The sequence below is a fragment of the Budorcas taxicolor genome, chromosome 3 (assembly GCF_023091745.1).
Source record: "Budorcas taxicolor isolate Tak-1 chromosome 3, Takin1.1, whole genome shotgun sequence".
In the NCBI taxonomy this organism is placed as follows: Eukaryota; Metazoa; Chordata; class Mammalia; order Artiodactyla; family Bovidae; genus Budorcas; species Budorcas taxicolor.
This window is the reverse complement of record NC_068912.1, coordinates 15,135,668-15,149,287: the sequence shown is the minus strand read 5'-3', so window position 1 is coordinate 15,149,287 and position 13,620 is coordinate 15,135,668. Positions and strand designations below refer to the sequence as shown.

Below are 13,620 nucleotides of genomic sequence, written 5' to 3'. Positions count from 1 at the left end.
ACTGAATCGTGACTTGTCATGCGGATATGACTTTCCTCTGCCCGAGGGGGGGGATTAAATGTCCTTCCAATACTGCCACTGTCCTTTCACTCCCGCTCTTTTCCCGCATAACCGCGTGGTCGCACTGGAAAAGCGAACTATAGTTCCCAGGGTGCCTCGCGAAGCCGCGGAGAACTACAATTCCCAGCGTTCATCGCTGTGGGGCAGGGTTGAGTCGGAACCACAAAATCAGGCCTGGAAACTACAACTCCCAGGGCGTTCCGGAGCAGGTCAGCTGGACTACGGAAAGCGACTGGCGGAGGCCGGCAATAAAAAACTCTGGGTTCTGGGTGCAAAAACCCAGGGTTAGGAGCCTCAGGCATGCTGCGTCCCAAGGCTTTGACCCAGGTGCTAAGCCAGGCCAACACTGGAGGTGTTCAGAGCACCCTGTGAGTGCGGACCGAGAAGCCGGGTGGCGAGCACTGGCGTGGGGCAGCGCGCGACTCTCCGAGGGAGGGCTGGGGAAGGCTCTTTGGGAAAGGAGGAGGTGGCAGAGGGGGCAGCAACTAGGTGAATCTGACGGAGAGCCCCTTTTGAAAAGGAAACCGACGTGCTAGGTGCTCTGGGCACGTCCCAGGACACACTCAGTCCCGGTGGCGGGAATTGGGATGGGTACGGAGGAGTTTGACTCCCTCTTGAGCACGTTGATATCCCTCCTGATTCTTCATCAGGCTGCTGAATAACGAAGGATCTCTGTTGGCCTACTCCGGCTATGGGGATACAGACGCCCGGGTCACCGCGGCCATCGCCAGTAACATCTGGGCGGCCTACGACCGGAACGGAAACCAAGCGTTTAATGAAGACAATCTCAAATTCATCCTCATGGACTGCATGGTATGAAGAAGGGATCCATTCTTCTGATCCTAAGGGGATCCCAAAGGGCAACCTGGACCCCATCCTGGATGGTTGGAGGGCCAGGGAAAGGATGTCTGGAAGATAGTACTAAGAGTTGGTCTGCAGCAGCATTTATGATAGGCAGGACCCTATGCATTGCTGAGAAAGGAGTCCTGGAACCAAGGTCTGGCTGGGGTTCTGGTTTTAGCATTGGTGAAACGTTGGGTAAGTGACTTAATCTCTTTGAGCTTTCTGACCACTCCTCCAAGGTGAAAACAATAATCCCCTCCACCACACCATGCATACAGGGCTATTGTGATCAAAGGAGAGGGTAAATATAAACTGTAAAGCGATATGCAGACACAAAGTGTTGTCATCTGAGATTAACAGAACCCAGAAGCGTGGCAGAGTCTCTAGACCCTGCCGTCCATTCACTTTACAGGTCATGAAGTCCAGAAAAGGGAAGTGGCCATTAGACTGTGAACTTCTTGGAAACAGAAACTGGCTCATACATCTTTATATCTGTCCAGTCAACATATTTTTAGGTCCCTGCAGTGTTCCCAGGGCTAGGGGAAAAGTAGGAAAGAGGACAGACAAAAACTGCCACCCTAATGAAGCTTACAGTCTTACGTATGAACTTATTGTAAAATAAGTTCATGAGTATGTTTTGTAACATATCTATGTACGTTTAAAAAGTAGTATGTTAGGTATTGAAAATGCTAGGGGAGAACTTCCCTGGTGATCCCATGGTTGGGACTCGGTGCTTTCACTGCAGGGGCCCCCGGGTTTGACCCCTGGTCAGGGAACAAAGATCCTGCAAGCCATGTGGTGTTACCAAAAAAATAAAATAATGTACAAATTAGAAGAAAATGCTATCGAGAAAAAGCAAGGAAGTAAGATAGAGAGGATGTGTGTATCAGGGACAACGTCGCTGAAAAGGTGACATCTCATCAAAGATCCATCTAAAGGCGGCTGGTAGGCCGTCTGGGTTAAGAACATTTCTGATAGAACAGCAAATGCAAAGGCCCTGTGGCAGAATGATGCCTGGTCAGGTATAACAAGGTTGAAGTGGCCAGAGTAGCATGAGAATGGGAGAGGTTAGTAGGCGATGCCAGAGAGGCAGAGGGCACGACACCTGGTTCCAAGCACATGGTGCATACTTGGTGAAAATTTGCTGAACCAAATTGGGAAGGCCCCAAGAGTGAATTCTGGAAGGATTTCCACTGCACCTCAGCCACCTACCTCTTCCTCACTCCCTCCTTAACCACAGATGCCAGTTCAACTGATGATCCCTGGGGTCCCTAGCCTAGAGCTGGTGCCATAACGGCAATAGCTTTCAGATGTCTTGACCACAGCCCAGCCATACGAAATATATTTTCAGTCGGAGTCTAGTAAAACAAAAGTTTTATGAAATAGTACTTCCTTTGCTGTATGCAATACACTTTATTTCTCTTTTAATGCTGATCAACCTTCTTAATTGGTCTGGGGCTAGTTAGCCCTGGCGCAAACCTACAGTTTGAAAAATATGATGTTGGGAAACAAGGAGAACTATAAGTTGGGTTGTGTTCTCCCCTTACAGTGTCACTGGGGGTGAAACCATAATAATAACATCACCCATCTGGACAGCCCTTTGTAGACACCGGACTCCTTCCTGTGTATTAGCATCCTCAGCAACTGGAGTGAACTAGGGATTACAGAAAGAAACAAAGCTTCTGGGAGATGGAGTTTTCTCGGGTAACTTGGTTAGTGGGTGACTGTGCTGAGGCTAGAATGGGCTCAGGACTTCAGGTTCAGGGCTGTGGCTAAAGTCCCCCAGCAGAAGCTCCTGCCCTGCCTGGGGCATGAAAGGAAGATACAGGCCATCTCAAGAGAAGCCCTTGGGGAAAGAAGGGGCGAAGGGTGCAAGCAGATATCACATCCCTTGATATCACCCCCACCAGGAGGGCCGTGTAGCCATCACGAGAGTGGCCAACCTTCTACTGTGCATGTATGCCAAGGAGACCGTTGGCTTCGGAATGCTCAAGGCCAAGGTGTGTATGTGCCCATTTCTGTACACCCCTGGGCTCAGCCTTCATGCTCCATCACTGTATCCGCTCCCATCCCCACCATCTTCCCAGAGTCTTTCTCATGTCACCCAGTCAACGTCTAGGGTGGGCTCACAGGCAGCAGCTAGGGGCTGGGGGCTCAGCGGTAGGAGTAGACCTGAATTTAAGATGCCTCGAGTGGCAGGCCTTCTCTTCCCTTTCCCACAGGCCCAGGCCTTGGTGCAGTATTTGGAGGAGCCTCTCACCCAAGTAGCAGCATCATAATGGGCGTCGGTGGAGCCTGGGATTCAGAAGAGTGAGATGACCATGTGGTGGGGCACGGCTCCCCGGGGAAACCTTCCTGGACTGTCACAGGGGGTTGGAGTGGGGGGACTTTGTTCTTCCCACGAATAAACGTCAACTGCTGTCGCATGTCTTGGCTGTTTGCTTGGATGGGGGGAATCAGAGGAGTGAGGAAGGAGCAGGGATTGTGCATCACGCGCTTCGTGTTCAGCTAGGATGCTTCCCACGCCACTGTGACCCCCAGCCACCACACGGTTTCTGGCAGAGGTGCCTAGACTCCCTTGGCCGGGGCGGTGCCGTGACTTCACCAGGCCCCTGCCACTCAGAGAAGAATCTTGCCCACCTGCTTGGCAAAACCTTGGGAGTGAGCCGAGGGGAACAATGGGCTGGTGGGGGTCACGTTGGACGAAGAACAGGCTGTGGGAGTTTAGTGTCCCTCAGTACCAACTTTGGGGGGCCCCTGTTCTACTCTTGGGATTGGGAGTGTGCCCCCTAGTGGCCTACGAGGGCCACCCCTTCCCTCTTCTCTGGGCATTCACAAGCTTACGCAAACCCCTCTCCAGATCGGGAAGTCCTTTGCACACAGGAAGTATCTGCCCTGAAGCTTCAGGTCCTGGGGAAAGAATAGAAACAATTAAGAAGTCCCTGCACCTGGCTGTTTCTGCCCCAGCTCCCCCCGCTATGCAGTGTCCTTAGAGCAAGGCTGGATCTTTCCCAGTGCTGTAGGAAGGGACTCATCCCAGGGAAGCTGGTAGGTTGCAAGTCCCAGCTCCACCCAGGTTGAGAAACTGCCCATCCCAGGTCCTGGGCTGTCAGGGAGGGGTAGAAGTTGCTGCATCCAAGATGCCTCTCCCAGAGCTCTGCCCTGCAGTGGGGTGACCCCAGGCCCTCCCCCGACAGCCCTTCCTCTGGTCCCCCCAGTTACCGCTCCTACTAGGCTCCAAGGAATAGCAGAAAGCTGTGTAGTTTCTTGCTCCCTGAGGGACTATTTCTCACTCACTAGTGGCTGAGCCCCCTCAGCCACAGGTCCCAGGAGCCTAGCAATGCACATTCAGTCCTCAGCTGGCTCTCTGAAGGTCCTGTCCCTGTCCTAGCTGCCCCCATTGTCACTCCCTTGAGCCTGCTCACCGCTTGCAAGAGCCGAGGCTGAGAGCAGACACCCAACCTGTCTAACCTGTCTGACGTCATCATCTCTCCACCCACCTGGGCTCCAGGTCTCCAGCCGCTCACTCTTCCTGTTCTCAGCTTCCTTCCTCTCAGATTCCTTACAGCTCTGCCACCTGCCAGAACTGAGCCTCCCTAGGCCCTGGCTAGCCTAAAGTCGGCCCTCGATCCCTCTCACTGCAGAAGTCTTACTCTCAATGAGAGGAAGGGCAGATCCAGGTGTCTTGAGAGCTGAGGGTTGAGGGCTTTGAGCCAACTCGTAGACCCATCACTTCTGCCCTCGAAGACACTTGTGCCCTCCATGCGGCGCCAAGATGGGGAGCAGAGCCGAGGAAGATTATAACTTTGTCTTCAAGGGTGAGTCGGGGGCCCATAAAGAAAGAGGAATACCTGAGAGAGACCCAGGAAGAGAACAACAGAGCCAGAGGGCCCCTTCCTATTTTTGAATCAATTAGCAGGGCCCCCCTCCTAGGGCTCATCATTCCTTCAGATCAGAAAGTAAGCTTAAGGAGTGGGGCGGGGGTGGGATCTGTTTACAGGAGCAAAAGTCCTGGAGCTGCCAGAATGCTCTGCGGAAGTAAACAATGCTGATCACTCCTTAATGGTGCAAGTCGGGCTCTTCTGCCCCACTCCTAACGGAAGCCCCGGTCCCTAGGAAGAGTTAGCCACTGTGGCACAAGAGATGGAGGTGAGACTTCAGAGAGGATTCCCTCCTGAGAAGGAGGGACAAGCAGACTTAAGAGGAAGAAAGTCACCTTTCCGGGCAGCTGTACAGGAAAGGAGAGATAGGAAGATCTATACCATCCAGGGCTGGAGGAAGACACAGGGAAGATATTATGAATCGGGACCAGGGTCTAATAGAATCTGGAGAACTCCCAGCACCGTAGCCTTGTCAGTCTGTCCCTTGGCAGACCCCGTGGGCTCAAATACCAGGAACTGGGTTTAACTAGGCTATCCCTGGAAGTTTGCATATATCTTTCCAGCTCCTTTATCTCGCCCCTGTGTTTAGCCAGTCTTGTGTTCCCTACCCCCACCTCCACACCTCCTTCAGGGCAGGGTGGACTGGCATCGCTGTGATTCCCTGTCCAGCCACTCCACCCTCCCAGCCTCAGCCCCACCCTCCCTTGAGCTGGGACTCTCAGGAGACCAGGGCTTGGGAAACCTGTACTCCCAGCATTTTTCCCAGGAAGGGAGACAGGGTAAGGGGTCACAGTAGCCTGGGGCGGTTCAGATCTCAGCCCCGCCGCTTAGGAGTTATTGCAATTTAGGCTCACTAGAAGCAGACCTGGAGAAGTTTGGAGTGTGAGATGTTTATCGTGGCTCAACAGCAGTGAAAGGAAGAGGAAGGACACAGGATGGGGCAGAGGGAGAAGTCACACTGCAAGGCAGGAACACAAAGCCTCGACCGTGGGCGAGCAGCTCTGGGCGCGGCTGCCCAGGAGAGACATGAGCCCGGGTGAGGCTGCCTCGACGTCAGAAGCAGGAGCTGAAGGAGCAACAGCTGAAGGCTGGGTGCTGCCTGCACTCCCTGCAGCGGGGGGCAAGGCCTCCCTGGAAGGCTCATGTGGGCAGCACAGCTCACGTTTACCACACTGGCTGCGTTATCCTGTGCAAATCATTGAACGCCCACCCCATGTAAACATGGGGTGATCCTAATAGCGGTACTTGCCTTGCGGCATTGTTGTGAGGATTAAGTGAGTTCAGATGTTCAGGAGGGCACCGGGCATACTGGAGGGGCTCAATAAACGTTAACCATTAGTATCTCCATTTTTCAGAGGAGGATGAGACACAGAACAAATAGTTTTCAAAAGGTTGCACAGTCAGTATTGAGAGCCCTGGCTCAGAGTCCACCTCGTGGGAGGGATGAGATGGGGATGAGGTTCCCAACAGCAGAAACACATACACACACATACTCATGTTCATAAATCCTCTTACCTACACACATCCATACAGCTCCCAGCTCTTCCCTATCCTACACAAATAAGGAATTTTTGAAGTTGGAGTGAGCCTTTCTAGATTTTATAAACAGGGAAACTGGGACCCAGAAAAGATGAGCCACTTGTTCAGGGTCACATAGCTAGTCAGAGGCTGAGTGGGTACCAGGGCCCAGATTATGCAGTGCCCAGTCCTGGGGCACCAGCCCGCCTGTCTAGAACCACCCTGGGTAGCTCCAGGCCAGTGGATTATGGGTTATATTTAACATCAACCCCTACACTTTAATGCCAGCCCCTAGCTCACTCACAGTGGGTAAGACTGGGCCCTGGATCCTGCCCTTCAACCCAAAGGCTCTTCGTGGCCCCTCTGGTGTATCCTTGTCCATGAAAACCTAAAGGTAAAAGCACCAGCCTACCAACAACAATGGGCTTCCCAGGTGGCTCAGTGGGTAAAGAATCCACTTGCAATGTAGGAGACACAGGAGACCCAGGTTCGATCCTTGGGTCAGGAAGACTCCCTGGAGGAGGGCCTGGCTACCCACTCTAGTGTTCTTGCCTGGAGAATCACATGGACAGAGGAGCCTGGCAAGGTACAGTCTATGGGGTCACAAAGAGTCGAACACGACTGAGTGACTAACACTTTCACTTTTCACCAGCAACAATAATGACAGCAACAGTCTTGCACACTCACTGTATCCTGGGCAACATCTTGTTTACTTCTTGCTACAACTCACAGATAAAATTGTTATTCCCATTTTCTTCATAAGAAAGAGAAAAACAAGTTGCTGAAGCCATGCATAACTGGTCCCACCTCCAGTTCCATGGTCTTAAGCACTGCCCCTTCCTGAGGATAACAGGATCCTAATTTCTTGCACACACACCCCCATACCTTTCCCCCACCCACAGGTGTGTCAGCTGCCAAACTTTCTCCTCACCCATATTGCTATTCCCACCTCTGCTCCCCTCACAAACAGACACAAACTGCCCACTTCTCCTTCCAGCTTATATACATAGAAAAACGCACCTGTTCTCATATCCTCTCACCCAGAAATGTGCACCCCACCCCTCAGAGACCCCCTACCCTCCCTGTTACCTCACAACCGTTGAACGCCACTATCCACAAACAGTCCATAGACATCACTCCCTCACCAAATCCATGAGCTGATTCTGCCACCATGTTGCAACAGGCCAGGCCGAGAACCCTCGAAGCCCCTCAGCCCGTTTCAGACTCTCATGCCTTCTGCTCCAGGGTGGGTGCATCACGTAGAGTTCGAGACCCTTGTCTCTGCCAGGCTTCCTGTGGCGCTAGTGGTAAAGAACCTGCCTGCCAGTGCAGGAGACTTGAGAGACGCAGGTTAGATCCCTAGATCGGGAAGATCCCCTGGAGGAGGACACAGCAACCCACTCCAATGTTCTTGCCTGGAGAATCCAATGGACAGAGGAGCCTGGCGGTCTACAGCCCATAGGGTGGCAAAGAGTGGGACGCGACTGAGCGTGCGTGAATGGCTTTGCCAGGAGTCCTGGCTCCCTCCTCAGTTTTCTGAGCTACTCGTCTTTTCTGATGGGTAGACCCTCCAAGTTCAGTCCTTATCTCTCCACTCCTTCAGTGGTGCTGATCGGCGAGTCAGGAGTGGGGAAGACCAACCTGCTGTCCCGATTCACTCGCAATGAGTTCAGCCACGACAGCCGCACCACCATCGGGGTTGAGTTCTCCACCCGCACTGTCATGCTGGGCACCGCCGCTATCAAGGCTCAGATCTGGGACACGGCTGGCCTGGAGCGGTACCGAGCCATCACGTCGGCGTGAGCCCTGGGCTGGGGGTGTACTGGGGTGCTGGGGTGCTGGGGAAGTCAGGGTGTACCGTTGGAGGAGGCGTGGAGGAGGAGGAGGCAAGGAAACTCAGCAGGGAGTTCCCTGAATGGGACCATGCGGCCACCATGGCTCGGGGGAGAAGACACGAGTACTCTGAGCTACGAACAGTCTGAGACAGGAAGCAATGATACTGACTGCTGGCGCCCAAAACAGGGGTCATCACCACCACTTACTTGTCTTTACTATGTGCCAGGAAAGGTACAAGACACTTTACACTGGGCATTTTATGTAATCCTCCAAATACCACAGGAATAAGGTGCTATCATGAATCCCTCTTTAGATAAGAAGTTTGTGTTTCAAGCAGGTGAAATTGGGGTGCAGCTGTGATGGGAACATATTCTAGGATCGAGAGCACCCCCCCCTCACTTCTGCAATGCTTTGTACTTGACAACCTTCACTGTTTAACTGCAAGGTGAAAGGCTAGACTCCATAACCACACTTTACAAAACTCAGAGGACACAGAGGAACATAAGCCTCTTGATACTGGACACAGAGGGTCTCCCAGTCAGTGTCAGGCCAAAGATGGGGTGTGGGTGTGGGTGTGGGTGTGTGTGTGGGTGTGGGTGGTGGGGGGGTTGCAGGAAGCAGAAGTCAGGGGCTTTGTGGCTTTGTTTATGCATATTCATCCCACTTGGACTGGTCACTTGACTCTTGCAAGCCTCAGTACAAAGGGAATAATTATATACCACCAGTCTGGCTTCCCTGGTGGCTTAGAGGGTAAAGCGTCCACCTGCAATGCGGGAGACCTGGCTTCAATCCCTGAGTCGGGAAGATCCCCTGGAGAAGGAAATGGCAACCCACTCCAGTACTCTTGCCTGGAAAATCCCATGGACGGAGGAGCCTGGGAGGCTGCAGTCCATGGGGTCACAAGGAGTTGGACACAACTGAGTGACTCCACTTTCACTTTCTTTCTTTCGGTCTGAAAAAGCGCTATCAAACTTCCAAGAGTGAGACTGGATGCTTCGTAAGGGTGCCTCAGATCAGGGAGATTCAACTAGTTCTAGAAAGACGGCCATGAGACAGAAGTGCTGGGGGTCAAGGCGCTATGTGAGGGAGATTTTGGGTGTTGGGCATCCAGGAAGCTAGTTTAACCAGAGTCCTGGTATACATCCGTGGATAGCTGGGGCTAACATCAGAACAAAGACCAGAGGCAGCGCAGGGGTTAGGAGGGAGGAGGGAGCCTGTGGTTTTGGAGAAGGGAGGTGAGTCTTCAGAGACCGAGACCAGTATCCTTGGAGGGCGTTCAGCATCAGACACAGGAGGTCCGGGCTGCCCTGTGTGCTTTGTGTCTCTGGACTGTACCCTTCGTATTTCCCTGTCTCTGGTGCTCTTCTCTGGCTTTTGGCCTAAGAGCTCTGCTCTGAGGTTGGGCTTGAAGGCCCTGACCTTGCCTCTGTCCACCCCACTAACCCCCTACCCAGGTACTATCGTGGTGCTGTGGGGGCCCTCCTGGTGTTTGACCTGACCAAGCACCAGACTTATGCCGTGGTGGAGCGCTGGCTGAAGGAGCTCTACGACCATGCCGAGGCCACAATCGTCGTCATGCTCGTCGGTAACAAAAGTGACCTCAGCCAGTCCCGGGAGGTGCCCACTGAGGAAGCCCGCATGTTTGCTGGTGAGAGCCCACCACAACCCTCCTTGCTGCTCTGCCAGTGCTCAGCCCCTGCTCCCACTGTAGGGCTCTGGCCTGGACTTCCTCCCCAGGGTCCCCCTACCTCCATTCTGTCTGCCTCAGAATCTCCTCGCCCTTCCTCTCAGTGACCCTGTGTCCCTCGGCGTATCCCACCCCACTTGCCCTGTCTTTATGGGCAGTTATTCATAGCTGGTTTCAAGGCAGCCCACGTCGCCATGCTCAGAGATCCCAAGTGTGGCAGGTGAGCTTTCTTTGTCTCCTGTCACACTTTGCCCAGGAGCTTTCTGGGTTTTTGAGGCAGCAGGATACAGGGGTTAAGGGTGGAGGCTGTGGGGTCCCACGGCCTAGCCCACGTCTCTTGGTGAGTGACTAGATGTGGGACACAACGCAAGTTCTTTGTTGGTTCTCTCTGTTTCTGGGCTACAGTTTCCTCTTCTAAAAGAGAGGAATAGTATTCCGACCTACCTTCCAGCTTGTTTGTAGGTTTAAATGAGACACACATGCCAAGGGCTTAGTGCATGGCAAACATACATGGTAAAACGTGAAGTAAATATTATTGTCTTGACCCTTCACAACTAACGGTGTGCTTCCTCTCTGTCAGAAAACAACGGGCTGCTCTTCTTGGAGACCTCGGCCCTGGATTCCACCAATGTCGAGCTGGCCTTTGAGACTGTCCTCAGAGGTAGAGCCCCTGCCTCCATTCGACAGGCACTGCCATCCCACCCTTGAGGCTTCTGTGGGCCGCGGGAGGAACGCAGGCACCCAGCCCTCGCCCGCCCCAGCTGATTCCTCATCCCCTCTGTGGGCCTCCCCAGCCTCCTCAGAGTCTCCCTCATACACCCCTACCCCTGTCAGCTGGAGCTTAGGGAAAGAACCAGAAGGCCACACTCCCAGGGAGCTGAGTGTTAGTCCCACTCCACCCACGTAAGTAGATGGGACCCAGGCGCCCAAACTCCTCTTCCTTCCAGCAAAACCCCCAGTGTTCAGAGAGGGGCACGCAGAGTGTGTATGGGGAGGGTGGGCTCCTAATCTTCGTCTGCCCTGATCACCGCCCTCTGCCTTCACAGAGATCTTCGCTAAGGTCTCCAAGCAGAGGCAGAACAACGCCCGGACCAATGCCATCACCCTGGGCAGTGGCCCGGCTGGGCAGGAGCTGGGTCCTGGGGAGAAGAGGGCCTGTTGCATCGGCCTCTGACCTGCCCCCACTGCGTTCCGGTGCCCCCCAGCCCTGCCAAGCTCCAGGAGCTTTCTCTGCCCTGTTGGTCCAGCTGCCAGAGGGGCCAATCCCCGTCCACAGCCCTGCAGAGCTCTAGGGTCTTCATGTGCCCCTCCCTGCCCCCAGATCTCTATTATTGGTCCCCTCCTTACAGACTACGGCCCTCCAATAAAGCTGTGTTTTATATCAAGCCTGACCATCCTGCTGCCTCCCCTTCATCTCTGGGCCCTCCTCTGAGTCCTTCCCCTTCCCCTCCCCTCATCCCCCCTACCGTATCCACTGCCCCCCAGGGCCAGCTGTCTCTGGAGTCTTGTGGTCTGGGGACAGTGCCAAGGGGGTGGGAGGTGCCCACCCTTCCCTCTGCCAACCCCCAGGGCAGGTGGAAGAGGGAGCACAGCATGGCAGAGAGGGGGTATCTGGAAGAAGAGACAAAGGAAACCATCAGCGGGTACCATCTGGTGCCCTGGGCCCTGGTGCCAAGAGCTGAGGTCACTCCAATGCCAGGGGTGAGGGGAGGAGGCAGGGGGATGTTTAAGAAAAGGGGAGTCAGGGCTAACCCAGGCTGTGTGTGCTGCGGAAGGGATTTTAAGCCTGGGAGGTGGAAGGCCTAAGTCTTCCATCCAGGTTTCTACTTGACCCTGAAGAGAAGATGTGGTGTGTAGGGATGGATTGAATCTGGTGCGGATTGACGGGAGGGTTGAGCTCTCAGCTGGGCCCTTTCTCTGTCAAGTCCAGAAGCTGGCTTTCCAAGCAAGGTCTAGGTGGCCCTGCCTCGCCTTCCCCTGTTCTGCAAGGTAGGGTTGAATGAGGTCTCCTGGTGCCCCAAGGAACAGAAGGAGGTAAAAGGAGAGAAAAGAGGGGTTGAGTACTTGGAGACCCAAGTAGGAAGCTGTGGAGACCAGACAGATAGGAGCCATCCACTTCATGCAAGGTAAGCAAGGTCACCCAGAATGACACTAGAGAAAACCCCACTCACCCTAAGGTGGTTCCGACCAACATGCCAAGAAAGAAGCCTGAGCCTTAAGTAATAATACTTTTAATAAAATTAAGTTCTTAATAGCACATTTAATACATTAACCCTCCCCCTTCTTGGTTTCTCTGCATTTTGTGCAACATCACTTTGACTTGATTATTCATGGGTCCGTTCTGTTTCCCGCCTTTATTTTGCTTTTGAAATGGTTTTCCTGGTGGATTTGTAACGTGTCTTCACTAGATGCCTCAAATTAAGTCTGACCACAATCCTACTCTACTTTCTACAGTGGAGAGACCATTCCCCTGCCCCAGGGCTGTCTCCCCCCACCCACCCTACCCCACCCGCACCCTCGAGTAGGGAAGAGGAAGCCCTCCCCACCCCAGACGCTACCTTCCCAAACTAGCGGGGTTCTTAGGACAAAAAGAGCAGGGGAAAAGTCTGTCCCTGGGTGAGGTGAGAAGAGTAAATTGGGGAGGAGATATGTTTGGGGTCTAGGGCCAGGGAGGGGCATGACAGAGTCATTAGTGTCATGGAACTTCTTGCCAAGAGTCAAGAGGCCTCTACACCCCCTTGGACAGGAGCGAGGGTGGGGGGACCAACCTGATTACAAGCTGGGGTTGGTAGAAGGCAAGTGCTTAAAAAATAAGTTGATTTCTCACAAGCAAAAGCCAAGCTCCCCAACTTTCTGTGGAGAGGGTCAGGGTACAGCAGATGACCTCTACCTGAACTCTTACAGATGGCAGTGAACTAGAACAGATGGTTAGGGTTGGGGAGTCCCTGCTGCACCCCGACTCTGTACCCTTGGGGGCCAGTTCTCCCAGGCCTTCAAGGACAGCATCTCCATTCCACCCCAGTGGGTGGCAAGTCCTTAGTATCTAAGAGATAATAAAGCATTCCTGCAAATTTGTAAAGCACAGTCCAGCTTTAAAGGAGACTGATTGTGGAGATCATTCTTTCACCGGCTGCCATGGAGGCCAGAAGCTAAGCAGTCGGAAAAAGAATGGGGGACAGATACCCTCCAGTCCCCTTGAAGCTCTGAGAAAGAAAGAAGTGTGTGCGTGTGTGTCTGTTGGTGGAATGACCTACCAGGCTCTTGAATTAATCAGAGGTAGAGCGGATTGCAGTTATACTTCAGGAAGGACTTCCTCAGTTAGACCTGGGAGAAGTTGTCTCTGGAGGGTTGAAGCTGGGCAGTCTTCCTCCTCTCAGAGAGCCCCAAGAGGACAAGCTTGGAGTAAGGGCTGCCCAAAGACAGGGAGCCAACCATGCTCTCCCACCTCAGCTGTCCCTAACCCAGCCCTCCTCTGGTTGAAATGAGCAGTGTTCATGCTTTCAAAGACCCTGGGAGCTGAGCCCCTCATCTATTTGTCCTATAATTTAAAAATCCAAGGATTCTTAGAATCAACCCCAGCAGACTGGAAGGAAGCTCCCAACCATAACTAGCAACGTGCTCCACCCTGATATCTGAAGATGGGGGGGGGGGGGGGGCTCAGGGTGGACTCAGCCACTTCCCTCCTCTATTTTCCTTTTCATTATGACTTTTATACATTCTACTGGACCCAGGGGCCCTCAATGCTACTAAACTTTAAGCTATCTGAATATCGTCTACTAAGTAACTAGTAATTCT

At 53.4% G+C, this 13,620-nt stretch overlaps 2 protein-coding genes across 2 annotated transcripts; both read left to right on the top strand.

Annotated features, from left to right (window-relative positions):
* The first annotated feature begins 268 nt into the window (after positions 1 to 268).
* LAMTOR2 (late endosomal/lysosomal adaptor, MAPK and MTOR activator 2) lies at positions 269 to 3,329 on the top strand. The gene is made up of 4 exons (XM_052637655.1): positions 269 to 428; positions 711 to 873; positions 2,814 to 2,903; positions 3,126 to 3,329. Exons 1-4 carry the CDS (start codon positions 361 to 363, stop codon positions 3,180 to 3,182), a joined length of 378 nt encoding a protein of 125 aa, XP_052493615.1. The 5' UTR covers positions 269 to 360; the 3' UTR covers positions 3,183 to 3,329.
* A 1,349-nt stretch (positions 3,330 to 4,678) lies between these two features.
* RAB25 (RAB25, member RAS oncogene family) lies at positions 4,679 to 10,999 on the top strand. Its single transcript, XM_052637917.1, has 5 exons — positions 4,679 to 4,721; positions 7,906 to 8,101; positions 9,593 to 9,786; positions 10,406 to 10,486; positions 10,872 to 10,999. The coding sequence occupies exons 1-5, from the start codon at positions 4,679 to 4,681 to the stop codon at positions 10,997 to 10,999; spliced, it is 642 nt and encodes a 213-aa protein (XP_052493877.1).
* The last annotated feature ends 2,621 nt before the right edge of the window (positions 11,000 to 13,620 follow it).